We start from the raw sequence: 18706 nt of genomic DNA, 5'->3' as shown, positions 1-18706 counted from the left end.
TGAGAAGCAGTGTGGAGTAGAGGAATTTTTGTCAGATGGATCTCAGATAACAGTTCCAGGAAATGAGCTGGTAACCAATGCAATGGAAGATTCTTCAGTCAGCTGGTGTTCTTGCACAATATTCTGGCTTGTCTGACTTAGAAAAATATTTAAACATACACACACAACACAGCATATTGTCTGGTCAGCACTGATCCTGGGAGCCCTGTTTATCAGGCAGCATTCCTGCAGCTGGGAGCGCACTGCTGAAGTAACTGCGACACCCCTACAAGCCAAGCACCAACTTTGAAGCCTCGATAAGGCAAGAGAGATTGCTGAGGAAACTTAATCCGTATTCCTCCTTTGTTACAGGATTTCTGCCTAGCTGATGTCCACTCAGGGACAAGCTGGCAGCTGGGAATGCAAGAGGGACAGGGGCAGGTGTCAGGGTGTGCTTGGAGCTACTGGCCATTGGCCCCAAAGGCTTTTTCCTTTCAAAATCCCACAATTCTCACCGTCACTGAAAAATGAAGAGTTGCTATTAGAAAAAAGAAGGAAGTAGGAGTTTTTGATGTTTTATTGACACAACCCCATGCCGAGGTCGGGGGTAGTAATCACAAAATCATAGAATTGACTGGGTTGGAAGGGACCTTAGAGATGATCTAGTTCTGACCTCGCTGTGGGCAGTGACACCTTTCACTCGACCAGGTTGTGTCAAGCCCCATCCAACCTGGTCCTGGCCACTTCCCGGGATGGGGAACCCAGTTTCTCCTGGCAAGCCGTCGCGGCGCCTCACCACCCCCACAGTAAAGAACTTCTTTGTGACTCCTAATCTAAACCTACTCCCTGACAGTTTGAAGCCATCACCCCTTGTCCCGTCCCTCCATGCCCTCGCAAACAGCCTCTCTCCAAGGTTTCAGGGGCGAAGCCGAGGTGGGCGGAGGGACAATCCCCGGCATCGTCGCCAGCTGTGAGAGGGGGGCGGTGGCAGGGCCGGGCCGGGCCGGGCCGGGCGGGGGCTCTCCCGGTGGTCTCATAAGGCCGCCCTGCCACACTACTCCGGGCCCTGCCGTCCTGCGGGGCTCCCGAGACGCATCTCCCAGTTCCCTCCCCTTTTCCAGCCCCGTTTCCCGTGGCGAGGCTCCGCCACAGGGGAAGTGACGCCAGCGTCAGGCGAAGTTATATAAAGGGTAGGCGGCAGCGGGCGGAAGCGAGCGGGGCCGAGCGGGCGGCGGGCGGGGGGCAGCGGGCGGTGCGAGCGGGGCGGCTGCCGCAGCCCCCCGTGTTCCAGCCCGGCCATGGATTTCCGCAACATTCTCGTGATGGCCTCGGAGCAACAGGGGCTGAACGCGGTGCCGGTGAGTTCGGGGGCTGCCGGGGAGCGCGGGGCCGGGGCGCGGTGGCGGCCGGGCCCGGGGAGGGAGCCCTGCCCGCCTCTGCCTCGGCCCCCGCCCGAGCTGCGCCCACCGCCGGGCTCTGTCGGGCCTTTTGCCTCGCCGGCCGGGGCTGCTCGCTCCTGAGGGCTGGGGAAGCGTCTGTGTGCGGGGAGGGGGCGAGCGGGGCCCCCTCGGTTAACAGGTGCCGGCACCCCCGGGCTGGGAGCGGGCAGGCGCGGCGTGCGCCTCCTGGTCTGGCAGCGCCGAGAGCCCGGCAGCAGAGCGGGGGTGCGGGGGAAGGCAGCGGCTAAAAGCCGGCTAAGTCCTTTTGTTTGCTCTTAAAACGCAAGTCTGCCACGTCTCAAGTGTGAGTCGGAGACAAAGTGACAAGTTTTGGGTGAATGGGCTGCGTTGTCTGAGGGCTCTGTGTGCGCCGCGAAGGAATAGCGTGTAACCTCTGTGGGGTGCATTGGCGGAAAGCATTTGTTGTGTTCTTAGTGTTGTGCTGAGGTCTGTACTTCAGCGGTTTGTGTTTTAGTTCAAGCGATCAGTAATGTGGATTCCGTATGAAATAACCCACTGACTTGCGTGGACGAAGTCTGTCAGGAAGAAGGGCACGTGGCATCTTCATACATTAATATCCTGGGTTTCATTCCTCTGGGAGGACCCAAATTATAAGTCGTGCGTGCTTATTTGGATAAAAAATATTTTCTCCTTGGTAGCCACCAGCTAGGACGACTCTTTTTCTGTTTGCTCTTCAACAGAGTGCCAGAGTTCTGTTTCTATGATTAGTTTGCTTAAACCCAGTGTAAATTAGAGGTAGTTGTTTATAGCAAAAACTGTGGGAAAACCAGAAAAAAACTTAATTGTACAGTGTTTTCATTTTGGTGGTGTCAGAACTAGTGAGTATCTCAGTGTCTCTATTATTAGTAAAACTTTGATAATGTTCACTAATAGGGTGACCAGTTGATAATAGGTATTGACCATATGGTAGATGTGAAATTAATCAGATTCCATTATGGGTTAAAATCTTATAAAATCTACTTTTTTATATTTAGGTACATTTAATTTGTCTCTGACCCTAGATAGGAATCTGGTTCATAACATAAATCATATAAAAACAAATACGGAAATACCTTAGGATATTTAAATGCCCATTTGATCAGTCTGAAGCTGTTTCACTAAGTTGTCACTGGGTTATTATAACTTTTATTTTAGATGTTTAAAGCTTCTCTTTACATTCTTTGTTTCCCCAGGCAGCTTTACTGTGTGTGCACTATTTTTTTTTGTCAGAAGTAGTTTTAAGCCATGATGATGAATTGATAAATTATCTGTCATATTCTCCATTGCTAATGTGATGGTGGAGGGAGGGGCTCCTACTTGTTTTGCAATGGATGAAGGTTTAGCTACTCTTTTTAGAAAAGTCAGCATTAGGATTTGCTAATTTGTGATTAACTCATGGAGTGAGAGTGCAATTGAATCCATAGTTGAAACAGTTTGGTTTAGCACATTAGTGGTGCAGCTTTTAACTCTGAAGTTGGCCCCAGTCTCTGAGCAAAAGCAGAGCTGCAGTTGGCACTGCTTGAAGCTATTTGCAGCTACTGGGCTTTAAAAGAGAGCCCATGGAGATTTTACAATTACTGGACATCTAAACAACTCCACTGTGTTAAAGCTAGTACATTAAATGTGTTTATAGAAGAAGAATATAATTATTTTTACATACTTCGATTTGAAACACCATATAAATTAATTACACTTTTACTGGTATATAAAATTACCAGGTTTCCAGAAATGTTAGTTCCTGTATTAATGAGCATATCCTCTGAATTTCTCTCTGAGAAGTTTGTTTTAAACTTTACAGTGCACCTAACTAATATTCCATGTCCTTTGTAATGAAAAACAGTGACATGAACAAGTAGTGTGTAGTCAAAGTATATATAAAAATATATATACACACTATACAGGTAGTGTTCAAAGTGGAAACTATATAAAAACTCTAAGAAGTAATGTGGCCTTGTATTGTAAAAGAGGGGCCTGGATAAAGCAGATATTACATCATGTCCCTGTAAAAACAAATCTGCTTGTTCATCTCCCTGTGGAAATCCAGATTCAAAAGGAACATTGCTGAAATCAGCCTTTTGGTGCTCTGTTAGTTGCATCAGGTTTTGTTTCTAAATAAAACCGTACATATATGAACTACTAGTTCATTTAGATATATAGATATATAGATATAGTCTAAGCTATTAATGATGTGCTGCTAATTATCTTCACAGCAGCTGCTGAGCAGAGCCCCAGGTTTTATCATCCAGTATTCCATAGGGGTTTCACTGTTGTATCTTGTTGCCTGTGTTCATACTAGCAGTTCATTAAGTTTTCAGTGTGGTCTTGCTTTGACTAGACATGATAATAGTTATGAGATTTAATGTTGACTTTAGAGAGGTTTAAATAGGTTGTGTCCCTCTTTTTGGTGGAACTGGTCTACTGTATTATGCCATGTGTTTCACATGACATGGTGAAGCACTTTCAGATATTTTTATTGTAGCTATTCTTTAAAATATGAAATTTTACTGCAGCTTAAAAAATTTTACTGCAGGGGAAACCCTGAGGACAGCTGGGACCAAGTCATTCTTTTATTTCACCTTAGTTTCTAGTAAATTATTAATGGCAAAATAAGCATTTCATATTGCTCCCAATTCCTTTTAACTGAGGGTGAAACTTTGGTGTACAGAATTTACAGAAATCTGATACAATTTAATCACAAAGAGGTGACGCAAAACTGAAAGAGCTCCACGTCAGCACATGTGAGGTCTCGCTTTAAATGAGACTGATGCAAAGCAGCCTCCATGAAGCTGTCATCCACGTCACCACTTGTGAGGTCTCACTTGAAATTAGACTGATACAAAGCAGCCTGCAGTGAAGCTGACAGATACTAGTAGCGATGAGGAGTTAAGTTTTTGTGAAGTGCAACACTAACACAATCGCAGAGTTTGTTCAGAGAACCGTGGATTGCAGAGCCTGCCCATTGAATTCTAATCTACAAATTATCGAGCGTTTGCCCACAGGCAAGAGAAGCCCTGCATGAGAAATAATGCGAATTGGCTGTGAAGTGCAGATTGTGCTGTAGGACCAGACTCCCATCGATCGATGTGTGTGCATTTATTGTGTGCTTAAAACTTGCCTCAAAATGGGGGCCTAAAATTCTTGAGATTACATCAGTCTCCACAGGAGGAACTGCAAGATACTCAATATTGGCAGGGGTGAGGAGGGCTTTTGCTCTCGACTGACCTGATAAAGTTCCAGACTGTCGAGGTTTAAATGCTGACTAGTAAAATTTCCAGCTTTCCTATTCCTGGTCTCTTTTCTTGCAAAAGCAGATGAAAATGGGTATCACAATACCACTACAGACAGGAAAGCAAAAAGTATGTCTTCAATTTTTATTTTTCCTGTGTGAAGCAATTTTTAATAGACAAAGTCTCTGTATGTTTTCCAGCTAAGGGTTCTGCTTGGTTGTTGTGGCAGCAGTTGCAAAATGGGAAGAAAGTAATTTTTGCTTTTTTAGGAATAAAATGTATGAACCTGTTCAATTGCTTGTTAAAGAGGAGAACAGTGTGAGCTGATAGGCTGAGCATTTTATCTTGGTAGGAATTGTTAGAACCTGAAGTGAAGCAAACTTAAACATGCTTGTTACCTCCTATTTATTTTGTCACAACCAGATATTGAAAGCAGCAGTTGAGAAATCATTGTGTGTGTTTTCTAAGACAGTCTCACTGCAGAGTCAGCTGCTGGGATCCCCGTGGTAAATCTGTTGCAGAAGCTTTGGAAATACCAGTTAAGGATGAAGGGCAGAGGCCCCTGGGCAGTGAACACAAATGGCCACTTAGAAGGTGAAAAGCTGCCTTCTGAGGAACTGGCATTGAGAGGAGTGACACAAACAAGGATGGATATGGTGGATGAACCATTCCTGATGTTCTCAGATAGTTATATCTTGAAGCATATTTAAGGAAAAACAGGGACGGTGCATTGGAGAAAGTTGCTTGTCTTGGCAAATGATAAGAACAGGCAAAGTGCTGTAACATGCTAATGAAAAACAAGCAAATTAAAGAATCTCCCCAGCTTGTGAGAGCCCCTGCTAGTTGCCTGTAGTGGATAACACAAGTGGAATTGTCTTTGCGCTGCATGTGCAAGCCTGTTGCAGTAACTGAGCTGCACAGGTGCTTTACTTGAGAATTGGGTTTGGCAGAATTCATTACTTGTGTTATTGCATTGCCACCTGTGTAAATATTGACCATTGTTAAAGGCAGTACTACTACTGCTGCCTCTGTCTGGCACTGGTGTTTGGTCTAGACCCCTTGGGGCTTCATTTGGGTGCCAAAAAGTTTACAATTATGTCATAAATTCTGTTTTGTAGTCCAAGATTTGGTACTTGAATGGCGATGTCAAAGCAGCTACAACTCTATCAGGATCATGTGTCATGTTTTGAAGGAAGTCAGTTACTTCAGAGCAAATTGTCACTGTTTGCAACTTGACTAGTGCAGTGTTCTGAGAACTGCTTGACCTGCTCTTTCCTAAAGGCTAAACATTTCTATTCTTCTGTTGATTTAACTTAGCAATAGTTATTAAAAGCCAGAATAGTGCAGCTGCTGTTTGGATGGTATAGTGACATGCGCTGGCTTATTTTGTCTGCTTTACCTGCAGTCTGATGCATATTCATTTGCACTGCATATAAAGCGCTTTATTAGTGTTTGTGGAACATGTGTATGGTTCAGTGCTTTAAAAAAGGCTACACCTCGGCAGGTTGTTTTATGCTATTACTGAAAGAAGGTGAACAGAACTTGTATCAGCAATAGTACAGAAAATGGGCGTTCATTTATGAATTGTTTTGCTGTTTTCAGTTTTTAGATAAGAAATGCTACTGATCAGAAGACTTAATTTAAATTTTGCGTGATTTGTCATGTTAGTGGCAGTCAGAAAAGAGCTTATCTGTCAAGCTGCTCCTGGATAGGACTGTTGGTCACAGTGCAGCAAAACAAAGCCTGAAAACTGCTTCCCCATCACTTTAATTCTTTATAAGGTTTCCCAACAGAATAGATCAATCTACATTTGTCCCTGCTGTTTAGCAGTTTTCAAAGGTGCTCCTTAGGCACAAAATCATTTAGACTGGAAAAGATGCTTGAGTTCTACACAGTTTTTAAAACAGAATTTTTGAAACTGAGTGTACACTTGAAATGGAATAATTAAATGAAGCTTTGCCAAATTAGGTTACCAATGGCAAAACATGATGTGTTTAACTTTGTAAGATAATTTACATAGATATCATTATACTAAGATAAGTATACTACAAAGTACTGCAAATAATTTCTAAGGTGCTAATTTGCTTCAACCTGTTTCTGGCAGGATTTTGACTGATAATGTGTGGATTGCTTTGACTCTGATTGTTCCAGTTCAAATAAAGTAAACCAGATTTCTCTGGGGCACAGAGTTGTGGACCACATTTGTGCAAAAGCTGAGAGGCAATGCTGCATCACAGTTCAGGTTTCCTGAACGGACAGGTCTTGGAACGCTTTTGGTGCAAATAAGAAAATTGGTTCTCAGGTTGTGGCAAACTTCCTTGCAGAGAGGTGAAACTCAGTGAATGAGTTTGGCTGCAGTAGGTCCTCAATGTGATGGGGCGACATGGCAGGTTTTAATATGCAATGTATGTGGACAGCGCACATTTTTTAGTTCTGCTCTGGTCATTTCAGAAACTGCTCGAGGAGACTACAAGTTGGTTGGTATTGTAGCTGCCCTTCTTGGAGTCAGTTTTGAATGCAGTTTAGAAATGAGCCTCCAAACCTTGCTTCTTAGTGCATGTATATTCAAACTAATTTATGGGTTTGCATGCTAGTAATTAAAGTAATCCAAGGATCTATTGATGTGCTGCTGATCAATGAATCGGAAATGAGAATGAAGGCTACCATTGTGTGATATTGATGTCTATAGGGAGTTATGCTGCCAGCCTGATTATTGCTTCTAAAACACTTGGATGTAGGTTTCCTTACTAGATATCTTATTTTTATTATTTCAGTTATGTTTCATAAAGCTTTATGAGGACAGAAAGATATTTATAGAAATGCTGACTTGTGTGGCTCTTTAGTGATACTTTTTTATTTAGGTTTTTTTTACATCTCTTTCATTTGGTAAGAATCAGTGTCTCATGTGGGAGATCTTGGTTTAGATTTTAATCTATTGGCTTACTTCTGAAATAAACAAAAACCCCACCCTCTCAAATCTCAGTTTTGGGTTTGGATTTATTTTGTTCCTAAATGTATTTTCCTTTCCTTCTACTTCTGGGTTTAACTGCCTCCTATTGCACTTATTCTTGCAACTGTCTTTCTCATTGCTTTTTTCTTCTGTATTTTGTTTGTAGGAAGAAGTTAAATATTTTTTTTTTCTCATTTTAGGCACACCTGGTACATTTGCAGTGTTTGAACAGGTGTAACAAATTTAGTGCAAGTGGTTGTTATAGAACCCAGTAAGAGGCACTTGGGGCACTTAACATCTAAGAGAAGCAAAAAAGAGGGTACCATAGATAACTTTACATCTGTTCATTTGCTGGAGCCACAGGTTGAACAGCACTGGACAGACTTAGGCACGGCAAGCTGTGAAAATCCTGTCTGTGGTGCACGTAATCAGTGTTGTAGACTTTAGACTATTTTTGTAGGATGGCCTGGGAGGTTAATAGCACAGTTTATCATTTCCTCTGCCAAGGAAAAGGAGTCTATTTGAGAACATGCAGCTTCACTTCAGGATATAATGAGATACAGAATCATAGAATAGGAACCATTAAAGGTGATCTAGTCCAACTCCCCTGCAATGGGAAGGGACGTCTTTAAACAGATCAGGTCACCCAGAGCCCTGTCCAACCTGACCTTGAATGTTTCCAGGGATGGGGAGTCTACAGCCTCTCTTAGCACTGAGCCAGTGTTTCACCACTACCATCGAACAACTTCTGGTCAGAATCTACCCTCTTAGTTTAAAACCAATAGCCCCTGTCCTATTGCTACTGTCTCTGCTAAAAATTGTCCCCATCCTTCTTATAATCTCCCTTTTGGTACTGAAAGGCTGCTGCAAAATCTCCATGGAGCCTTCTCTTCTCTTGGCAAAGTACACCATGTGCAAGTGCTGTAATTGCCAGGTGGGGGCTGTGTATTCTGTCACAGTTGGTGCTGAGGTCACACTGATCTCAGGTGATAAGTAGAATTCAGGTCAGCTGGTATGTGGTTCACTAGCTTCTTGATGTGTATTGTGTTTAAGGCCACTGCCAGCAGGAACTAAAATCAGTATTGTTGGTTTTACATCAGCCTATTAATTATGCTGGTAAAGTCCATTCCAACTTTTGGAGTAATTCAGTTTTTTGAGTTGATTTATCTATTTTTGCTGAATTAGGTAACCTGAAACTGAAATGAGTGCCTACAAGCAAGCTGAAAATGGAGCTATAAACCTGCAGTCTGGAATTGGGTTGACTCTGGCAGCTTGGCCTATAGTTTGCTTTTGGTTCCTCTTGGAGAAAGACTAAGGCTGAACTGAAATACTTTTATTCCATTACTAATGTGGCCATTGCATTCTTTATTAGTCCAGTGCATTTCACTAATTTTTTTTCCCTACCTGTCTTCTGGTTTCCTGTCATTCCTTCCAAAAGCTGAGTGAGTCCCTGTTGTGGATGAGTGGAATGTATCTCATCAAAAGACAGGCAGTGATGTATTTTGAGATAAAATAATGATTTAACAATTCACTGGAATTTAACAAAGTTCAATTGTGGTTTGATAAGGTTTAATAAGTTTAATGCATGGTTCATCTTATTAATTAATTGAAGGAAGAAACATACAAAAAGAAGGTTGAGTTCAAATTCCTTCATTTATGAGTTCATTTAGAGTGATTCTCAGGGACTGGCAAAACAGCAAGAAGCACAGTCCTGTTGAGTCACAAGGCTATGAGTGGACTCCTTGCTTTCTAAACTCAGTTTGGAGTCTAGGAGTGGCTGGATCCATTTGTAATCTCAGGCTTAGTCAATGGTATATGTCTAATGGGATTATCCATACAGTGTTTGTAATAATTTAGGGTGAATGGATTAGTAATGTTTCATAATACTAATGCAGTGTTCTCTGTCACCTACTGAGGATCTATTGTAAGTAAGGAATCTTTCCACCTTGGGTAAGGAAGGATCTCTTAGTTTCAGGAAGGAATTTCTAACCCTGAGAGGCAGCCCTGCTCAAGGGGTCACCTGGCATCCAGTTGAGCTGCAGTTCAGGCAGAGCTTGAATCAGGCCCACTCTGATGGCAGTATTTGTAGAGTGAAGTAGTTGGCTGCTGGCCAGTGGTATAGACAAGACAGGTGTCCTTATCTTAGTGCTGATATCTTGTCCTGGACTTTGGTTATCTTGCTCTTCTGATGGTTATGAAACCACCTTTCAAAAAAATTTATCAAGACAGCTCTATTCCCTTGGACCAGACACTTTCTAGCTTGCAAGTTTTTCCCAAGGACTTGGAGCTGGTTGCTCCTTAGTCAGACTAAAAGTACAACTGTGTGTCAAATGTATCCAGCACAACCTTCAGTTTCAGTGGGAATTCATTGTTTACTCTGTACCATCTCTGTGTGTAAGTCAAGTATAAGACTGTTACACAACTCCTCAGTTTTAAAAACTGATTTTTATATTTCTTTACTCTTCTGACATATTTCTTTGTCCTTTGCAGAAAAGGTACAGTTTGGCTGTTGGTCCTCCCAAAAAAGTTCCCAAAGTCAAGGGTGTAGAGTCTGCAGCAGTGCAAGCATTTCTCAGACGACAAGAAGAAGAAAAGAGAAAAAAAGGTAAAAGTATAAAATATCTCCAATGGGAGGCTTCCATTTATTCTTTGGTATTTGTCACTTTATTCAAAGTTCTAACAAATACAGCTGCACATGTAGTTCTGGAATTTATGCATGGACCTGATGCTGAGGGAAAGCTAGAACTCAGTAAGGACTTTGCTTGCTTTCCTAAGGAGTTAAAATATTAATCAACTACATTAGGATTTGTGGCTGGAGATGGAGAAAGCAGTTAAGGTGAAGAGCAAAAAAACTATCTCAACTTTCATTAGCTTAACTTTGAAAAACTTTGTGTGAAAAATGGGAAGAAATGCTGTTGTTGTGTCTTAATCTAGTGTGTTAGTACAGTAAATTTTAAAGAGTCTCTCTGAGATGCAATTTATCCACTTTTATATTTCCTTTAAATACTCTATGGAACAAATTAGTTGCATTGCTTCTGACGTTAATGTTTTGTTAAAGGTAACCAAATCTGATGGACTGATGGCCCAGGTTACTCTTCCTCTCTTGGGCCAGTCATGAGTCTGTTCCTTACCCCTTCTGCCTGGTCCTGCCAGAAGCAAGACTAAGCATGAATTCCACATGGGGCATGCTGGCACACTCTGTGCTGTTACAGCCCTAGACAACAGAATAACACAGCCAAGGACTGGTACCTTTATAGGCACCCAAAGTATGAGTAGCCAAATCCATTTTCTAGGAGTTTTTCTGTTTCCTGAATCTTTTGAGTATTTAGCCCCTACTCCTTGGTCTGTCCAGTATTTGGCATTTAGATGTCTCATTCACCAGCTGGTTCAGCCTGACTCTTGTCAGCAGATCACAGACACAAGATAGAGAGCATACTTATGCAGAAAACAGCTGAGCCTGAACAGTAAGGATATAGGACAGACTGTGGAGATAGGGCACGGGGCTCTATCAGGCTTGTGTAATGACCGGCTGCTTGCTTATCTGTTCAGCTGCTTCTGTGTCGCCTCTATATCCCTCTACATGCACACACTTAGGCTATTTTCCAGTTCTTGACCCCACAATATTCTTATTCCTTTCCCTTCCTCAACTTCCCTTAAACATTTGATAGTATGTTCTGTACAGTCTCAAGATTCTCTTGCTCAGTCTCAGAAGTCCCTCCACTACACAGAGCTCTTATAACCTCTGTACCTTCTTGTATGAAGGTTCCCCATAATTTTCACAGCATCCTGGAAAGCTGCTTCCCTCAAAAAGCATTATTGGGTTTTTTTATAGCAACATTTCACTCCATCGCTTGTCTTTGTTGGAGCAGCTGGCACAGGTGGGTTAGCCTGCCCTGTTGGCAGACCTGGGGTCACTTGTCTATTTTGGATAGCTATTAACCAGAGATCCTTAAGTTACCATACTAAGTGGTTTGTTTGGAAAATATTGAAATAAAAAGTAGTGCTTTTGCATAACTTTCTCCTGGTTTTCTTGCAGCACTGGAAGAAAGAAGGAAGAAAGAGCAGCTCTTGGCGAGGCGTATTGAACTGAAACATGATAGAAAAGCAAGAGCTATGGCCTCACGAACAAAGGATAATTTTTATGGCTATAATGGCATTCCTGTTGAAGAGAAGTCTAAAAAGAGGAGGGCTTCTGAGAATGTTGCTCAGGCCTCAGAGGCTGAGTATGCAACAGAAGATGAAACTGAGCAACTTGAATACAGTCAGACAGAATCTGAGCATGAGCAAGAAGAATATGAAGAGAAACCATCCAAAGCTGCAGTGAAACCAAAGGCACCACCCAAAAGTGCACCAGCGCCTCTGAACTTTGCAGACCTCTTGAGGCTTGCTGAAAAGAAGCAATATGAACCGGTGGAAATAAAACCAGTGAAAAAGGTAGAAGAGAGGCCCAGAACAGCAGAAGAATTGAGAGAGAGGGAATTTTTGGTACGTAAAAACAAAAAAGTGGAAGTGCATAAGAAAAGTGAGAAGGAGATTAAGCCTACAGGGATATCCAGTTCTTCGAAAAAACTGTCTTCTCAAAAAGCATCTGTAAACACAAAACTTAATAAAAGCTCAGTAGATAAACATTCCACATCTAAAAGTAGTCTGTCACTTCCTATGGGTGGTACTGACAAAAAATCCAAAGCACCAGCATTGAATGAAAAACACCCACGGTCATCTTCTTCCAAACTTGATCAAATGGAAAAAAACTCACAAAATGGTTCCTTAAAAAGCTCTTCTGGTAGCAGTCATAATAAATTGCCTGTCAATGGTATTAGAAAGTCTGGCTCAAACTCTCACGTGCCACCCTCAAAACCCATGGCCAATGGGGCTCAGAGAATGCCATCTGCGAAAGAATCCAGCCTGAAAAAGTCTGCCCATGCAAAACCAGGAAAACCTGCAGCCCTTCAACATGGAATTAACTCCAATGCAAAACGATCCGGGAGCAGCTTAGGAAAAGGAGGACCTGGACATCCTGGGGGTGGTTCAAGTGCAGGACCGGGGCAATCAAGCAGCAATTCTGGTGTAGGACCTGGAAGGCCAGGAAGTGGTTTAAGCTCAGGACCTGGGCGACTGGGCAGCAGCTCAGCCACAGGACTTGGGCGACCGGGAGGTGGCTCAGGCGTGGGACCAGGAAGGCCGATGGGCAGCTCAAGCACAGGACCTGGGCGACCGGGCAGCAGCTCAGGCACGGGACTTAAGCGACCGGGCGGCAGCTTGGGCACTGGACCGGGAAGGCCAGGCAGCAGCACAAACATAGGACCAGGGCGACCAGGCAGCAGCCTGGGAGCAGGACCAGGAAGGCCAGGAATCAGTCCAAGCACAGGAGCCAAGCGACCGGGCAGCAGCTTGGGCAGTGGACCAGGGAGGCCGGGCATCAGCACAAGCGCAGGACCTGCGCGACCAGGCAGCGGCCCAGGCACAGCTGTGAAACCCAAATGTACTGTCGTGTCAGAAACCATTTCTTCTAAAAACCTTGTCACGAGACCTAGCAATGGACAGATGAATGGAATGAGACCTTTTCCAGGGCATAGACCTGTGCTTCATCCACAAGGTATGCATTTATAGAGCAAAGAATTTTTTCACTGTTGTGGTTTAACTCCAACTGGCAAGTAAGCAGCTGCTTGCTTGCCCTGTCCCCCAGTAGGGACAAGAATTGGAGAAAACCCAAATGAAACTCAGATAAGAACAGTTTAATAATTGAAACAAAATTAAATATAGCAGTTTTTAATTTTATTTCTTTTTACCTATGCTTGTAATTTTTGAAATGCAGGTGGTGTGGAGCATCACATGAACAAAGACTAAGCAGCCTGTGATGGATACTGGCATATAAATGCTGTTAGAAGGAAAAGAATTAAAGATTCACTTCCAGCATTGCTTAACACTTGGTCTATAAAACTTTGTAGTGTCTTAAATAACAGATGCTTGAAGGGCTGGATGGAAAATCACTCATCGGTTTTACATTTCAGTGTTTTGGCAGATTTATTTTATCAGTGACAAGCCATTCTAAAAATTTACTTCTGATCAGGAGCGAGCAGTGTAGTGTAGTTCCTGGAAAGCTGTGAACAAAGAACAGAGTGCCGAGTGGTTTCCTCAGGATGCTACTGCTGATACTGATAGGTAATCTCCTCTAGCACAACTCAGAGGAAGTATTTCCTCTGGCTGAAGTTCTGAGAAATGCTGGTTAACTTGAGGCAGGAGTTTTCCACTTTGAAGCCCAGAAAATCGCTATGCCAAAGGTACAGCAAAAAGTACTGTTAAATTAAAATTATGTTCATGTTATTAGTTAATGAATTTATTCTCTCCTGTTGTTTAGGTCTTGGAAGACCACCTATTAGTTACAAGAGACAAATAGAAGATGATGATGATGATGAGTATGACTCTGAAATGGATGACTTCATTGAGGATGAAGGGGAACCTCAAGAAGAAATATCAAAACATATTCGGGAAATATTTGGCTATGACCGGAAAAGGTAAGAAAAGTAACAGTTTTCAGATACTGCAGAACAAGCAGTAGAACAAGTAATTATTCTTCCTAAGAAGGGATATTAATTCATTAGCTGTTTTTCAATGTGCTAAAATGTGATATTTAATTTTCAGGTACAAAGATGAAAGTGATTATGCCTTACGTTATATGGAGAGCAGCTGGAGAGAGCAACAGAAAGAGGAAGCTAGGAGGTATGCATGGATTTGATCTTGGCTACAAATTGAGAAGTTTGGTTGTTGCTGAGGTCATAGGGCTAAAGGGAGCAAAAATCCACAAGTATAAAAAGTATGCTGATAAGCTTTTATAGTCACTGATTTAAATTATGAAGATGATCATATTGGTTTTGGCCTTTGGGCCTGCACGATTCTTATGTCATAAACTGATTCTTTGTTTTTAAATGAGTGGTGAGACAAACTTTGTAAAAGCTGTAAGGGTTTTTTAATAGAAAATGCAAATATTGAAATGCATGGAGTCATCAAATTCTTTTATTCTACTGAAATTTCTATATGGTTATTCAGAAGGTGCCTTGAGCATTAGAACCCTTCATCTTTGAAGTTATAGTCAGTGTCCTTATTCTTCCTGGCTCCTGAGGAATACCTGCAGCCCATGGAAGTCTATAGCTTGCTAAGTGGAGTTAGGAGAAATAAATGTAATTTTAAAGTGATATTGCTATTATCCAAACTCTCTGTTGACATCTTAGAATGAGGTTTTGCAGAGTTGAATTCCTGACTCACTTTTAGCTACACATGTAGCATAAACGAAGTGGAGATAAGAAACTTGAGTTAAATTCAGTTTTACTTTTTCATTGGATGTGTTTCAGTAGCTGCTTTGTGGGAGAAAAAAAGACCTTTCTTATTAAATTTAATAATTTTTTTATACAACTTTTTATTTTTTGACAAGTTTTAAATATATTTTTCCCTTAAAATATTTGATTCTGATCTTATGATTTAAAAAAAAATCTAGATTTCTTAAAGCTGCATTCATTCGATAATTAAAGAAGATCTGATATCAAATTATTCTTCAAATCAGCTGTAGTACTTGTAGCACTGCTTTTTGGGTGTGTAGAATTAAAGCCTCAAGTGTCCTGAGTTGCAGTGTAAAGGATTTAATCTTGTTTGGCAGCTTGAGACTCGGTGTTCAAGAAGACTTGGAAGAACTGAGACGGGAAGAAGAAGAACTGAAACGCAAGAGACAGTCTAAGAAGCTGAGGACACGTTAACTGACTTATGGTGTTGACTTTGTTCATGTTTCTGCTCTCCTCTGCCTCCATACATCTCTTATTCTACTTCAGTTTCCATTTGCTTGTTAGAGGGCAAAAGAATATTTAAAGGGATTAAAGTACTGAAAAGCAAGGCTTTAGTTTGACCTAAATAAGATATTTATTTTTAATACTTGCCAGGGTTGTTTTTTTATGAAGAAATTAATGCACTAATGCATATTAAATGGAATAAAATTAATAGATGTTTCCATTGATTAAACCAGTTCAAGATGCCAGCAGAAATATTGAATAGCTATGCACTGACTTGGAACTGTGTGGGCCATGTACCAGTAAACCAATTTTGCATTCACTTGAAAGAAAGGAATATCATTCTTGTTCCCTGATATTTTTTGAGACTTATTGCTCTATAGCCTGCCCTGTCTCCCAACATGAGCCTCAAAGTATTAAAATGTCATCTTCTGTGCAGCAGCATCATGGGTGTAAATTCAGCCACTGCCCATAGGTGTTTAAGGCAATAAAGTGCTGCAGATCTTTTGATTTGAGGACCCATAAAAATAATATGAACCTCTTTATTTCTAAACAGAAAAGTGCATGTCATTTGCAAACTGCAGTGATGGATATAGCAAAAAGATTGTTGGCTTTTGCTGCATCTGGAATTCCAGTGCCAGTCTAATTCAGTATGAGAAACACACACCCTGAAAACAGAAATTTCTAGTGTTTGTATGTAACCTGTGCTTTTGGGCTAAAGCATATGTTTGGGAATTCTTCTCCTGCCCTGTAAATCTTCAGATTTGTTTAACAGCTTCTGCTGCTTTTACAAATTGTGTTTTTTCTTGCATTAAACATCCGATGGTTAAATTATTTAAAATGTGAAGCAGTCATTTATCTAATTAGTTTTAGTGTTCAGAAAGAACATCAGAATTAAGTTTTGTTAGAATGCATTTGCAGCTTTTCAGTATTAATATCATGTTAACTAGTTAATATTTGTGATTGATTTCATCAAGCCAAAAACCTAAAATATGTATAGCAGGAGAGTTAGTTCAGTTACTTACCTTAATGCCCATATTTGCACATTATTTCTAACTATGCACCTAAAGACTGTTTGTTTCAGTAACTGAATTTGTTTACAACCAGCACAGGGCTTATGTAAGTCTACAGGAGCTGCACTGAGACCTGAAGTTCAAATCTGGTGTTGCATCTTACTTAGATTTCCCCAAGTTGCCCTTCAAAGCTCACCAGTGTCACTACTCGGCTTTGCCTTGAGCTCCAGGACTCCATTGGTAGCATCTGCCTTCAGCTGCTTCAGGCCATTATCTTTTAATGCTAGAAATACTTTCAAAAGTACAAAAAACTCTGGACATTGGTTGGGGGTGGGGACAAAAAGGAAACATTACCTTGTGGAAAAACAACAAAGTCCCTTTCCCGTTGGGGTTATTCTTAACAGTGGTGCTTCTAGAAGCAGTTCAGATAGCAACCTGTAAGGAACAGTCTTGGAAGCTGCTCAAGTTTAAACATCTGATCATTAATGTAAGAAAAAACAGCTTTGCCTTTTTAAGATGTTTTATGTCAATGGTACCATTTCACTGCCTCAGCAAAACACTGAAGTTACTGGTTTAGATTCTATAGACTATCTCAGCATTGGCTAACATGGAGCCCAGGTGAAGATGCCATTGTTGCCCCTCTGTAGTTTTAACTTTATTAACTAACAAAAACTGTTTCTCAGTGTGTGCACTTGAGACCATACAAGATAGTGTAACCTCACTGCCTAGAAGTGTGTTGTATTCCGTGCTGCATTGGGACCATCTCACATTTCCTGTTGGAGATTTCCTGGTTTCTAGAATTACCCATTCAGGACAATGAACTTTGGGACCATGATCTTATTCTGGGTTTGTACTTTTTAATTCTTTTTAGCTGAAGAAAGACTTGAGGTCCATCAACCCACACAACTATATCACCTGTGAGCAACTTCCTGCCTGGTTGGGGAGAAAAAGTCTCTTATGAAGAAAGAAAATATATTAAGTTGAAATTGGTTCAGTTGGGAAAGATATCTGCATTTCAGAGAAATACAGGTTAAGTAAAACCTGATTATTTCACCACTGTCTGATTATTTAACCATGAAAGATCAGTTAAATTTCTTAATCTGTAAAGCACTTTGTCATATAGATGGTGACTGGAATGTACTCTGCTAGCCTCCCTAAGACCCTGTATAACTTTCTTCACACAGTGATCATTGCTTAGATTTTGTCTATTTCGTATGAAAAATTATTCAAGGACACATTTGTAATTTTACGGTCAAGAAGTACTTTCTCATAATTGGCATGGGATGCTGATGGGTTTCCTATTTTGTACAAATGTTTGGCTTTTAATGTGCTTGCATATTTGTATGTCAGCTAGGAAGGAACTAAACCTGTTTTTTAATTCCTGACCTTGTATCCAAAATCCTGTTTACTGTTTGCTGGATTAATAGTATTCATCTAATGACAGTATTTCAGTTCTTCCAAAGTGCATCTGAATTCGAGGTGAAGAAAAACTGGAAGAATGCTTACATTGGTTTATCAGAATTGGATGTTCAGCTAATGATTTAATTGTATTTAAGGAAATTCTGGTTTGGTTTTTAGATTTTTAATTCACCGTTTGAAAATGTGCCTTTTTACTAAATTGTGTCAAAAAATAATGAATGTAGGAGGATAAAAAGGCTGGCTTCTTGTATCTCAGATTCTGTATCCTTAAACTTGAGAGTGTGAAATGACATACTTTTCATAAAACCCTTCCAGGTCTGGCTTTGATTGCACAATTAAGGTAGCTACTTCTTTACTGCTAATGCTAAAACAAATGAAGGGCACTTTCTATTGATGACTACTTTTTGAAAATGTCTTGTATTTACAGTTGAGCCGTATTTCACTTTACAGCGATGTCTTTTGGAGGCCAGGGTTTTGCATATCACAGGAAGCCTTAGTGTGCAACTCTGTGCTGTGCTTTAAAATAAAAATCTTTCAAGAAGTATATGAGATCTTTATGGAAATCTGGATTTATTTTTGTGTAAAGCCCAAAATATTGTCCAGGAAAACTAATTTTCTATTTTTTTTTTTTTTGCATTTTGTAACATAAACTAATAGCTGATACATATTTCTAGATATAGCATATTTCTGGAGACCAAAATATGTCAGAAAGAAAATAAATATATGGAGAGACTGGTGTTTAAATTGTGATGAATGTACTTCTATTTATTTTGGTGAGTGGGTGTGACGCTATATTAAAGTGTTAGTGTGTAAATAAGGGTGCTTCTAGTCTTAGCCAATGATTTTTTCCTTTGGGGATATCATGTGTGCACAGTGTCTTTTTTAAACAATGTGACAAATCAGG

General features: G+C 40.9%; 1 protein-coding gene across 2 annotated transcripts; it reads left to right on the top strand.

Moving 5' to 3' along the window:
* The first annotated feature begins 1178 nt into the window (after positions 1-1178).
* Positions 1179-18539, top strand: SPTY2D1 (SPT2 chromatin protein domain containing 1). 2 transcript variants are annotated; one of them, XM_058851317.1, is made up of 7 exons: positions 1179-1337; positions 10086-10200; positions 11632-13191; positions 13954-14110; positions 14238-14315; positions 15247-15353; positions 17255-18539. In XM_058851317.1, exons 1-6 carry the CDS (start codon positions 1278-1280, stop codon positions 15341-15343), a joined length of 2067 nt encoding a protein of 688 aa, XP_058707300.1. In that variant the 5' UTR covers positions 1179-1277; the 3' UTR covers positions 15344-15353; positions 17255-18539. The 2 variants fall into 2 exon arrangements, with proteins under 2 accessions (XP_058707300.1, XP_058707289.1); XM_058851306.1 differs by having other exon boundaries at positions 15247-18539.
* Positions 18540-18706: the final 167 nt, after the last annotated feature.

This window comes from Poecile atricapillus, chromosome 1 (genome assembly GCF_030490865.1).
Source record: "Poecile atricapillus isolate bPoeAtr1 chromosome 1, bPoeAtr1.hap1, whole genome shotgun sequence".
NCBI classification, from domain to species: Eukaryota; Metazoa; Chordata; class Aves; order Passeriformes; family Paridae; genus Poecile; species Poecile atricapillus.
This window is presented reverse-complemented; position numbering and strand designations above follow the sequence as displayed.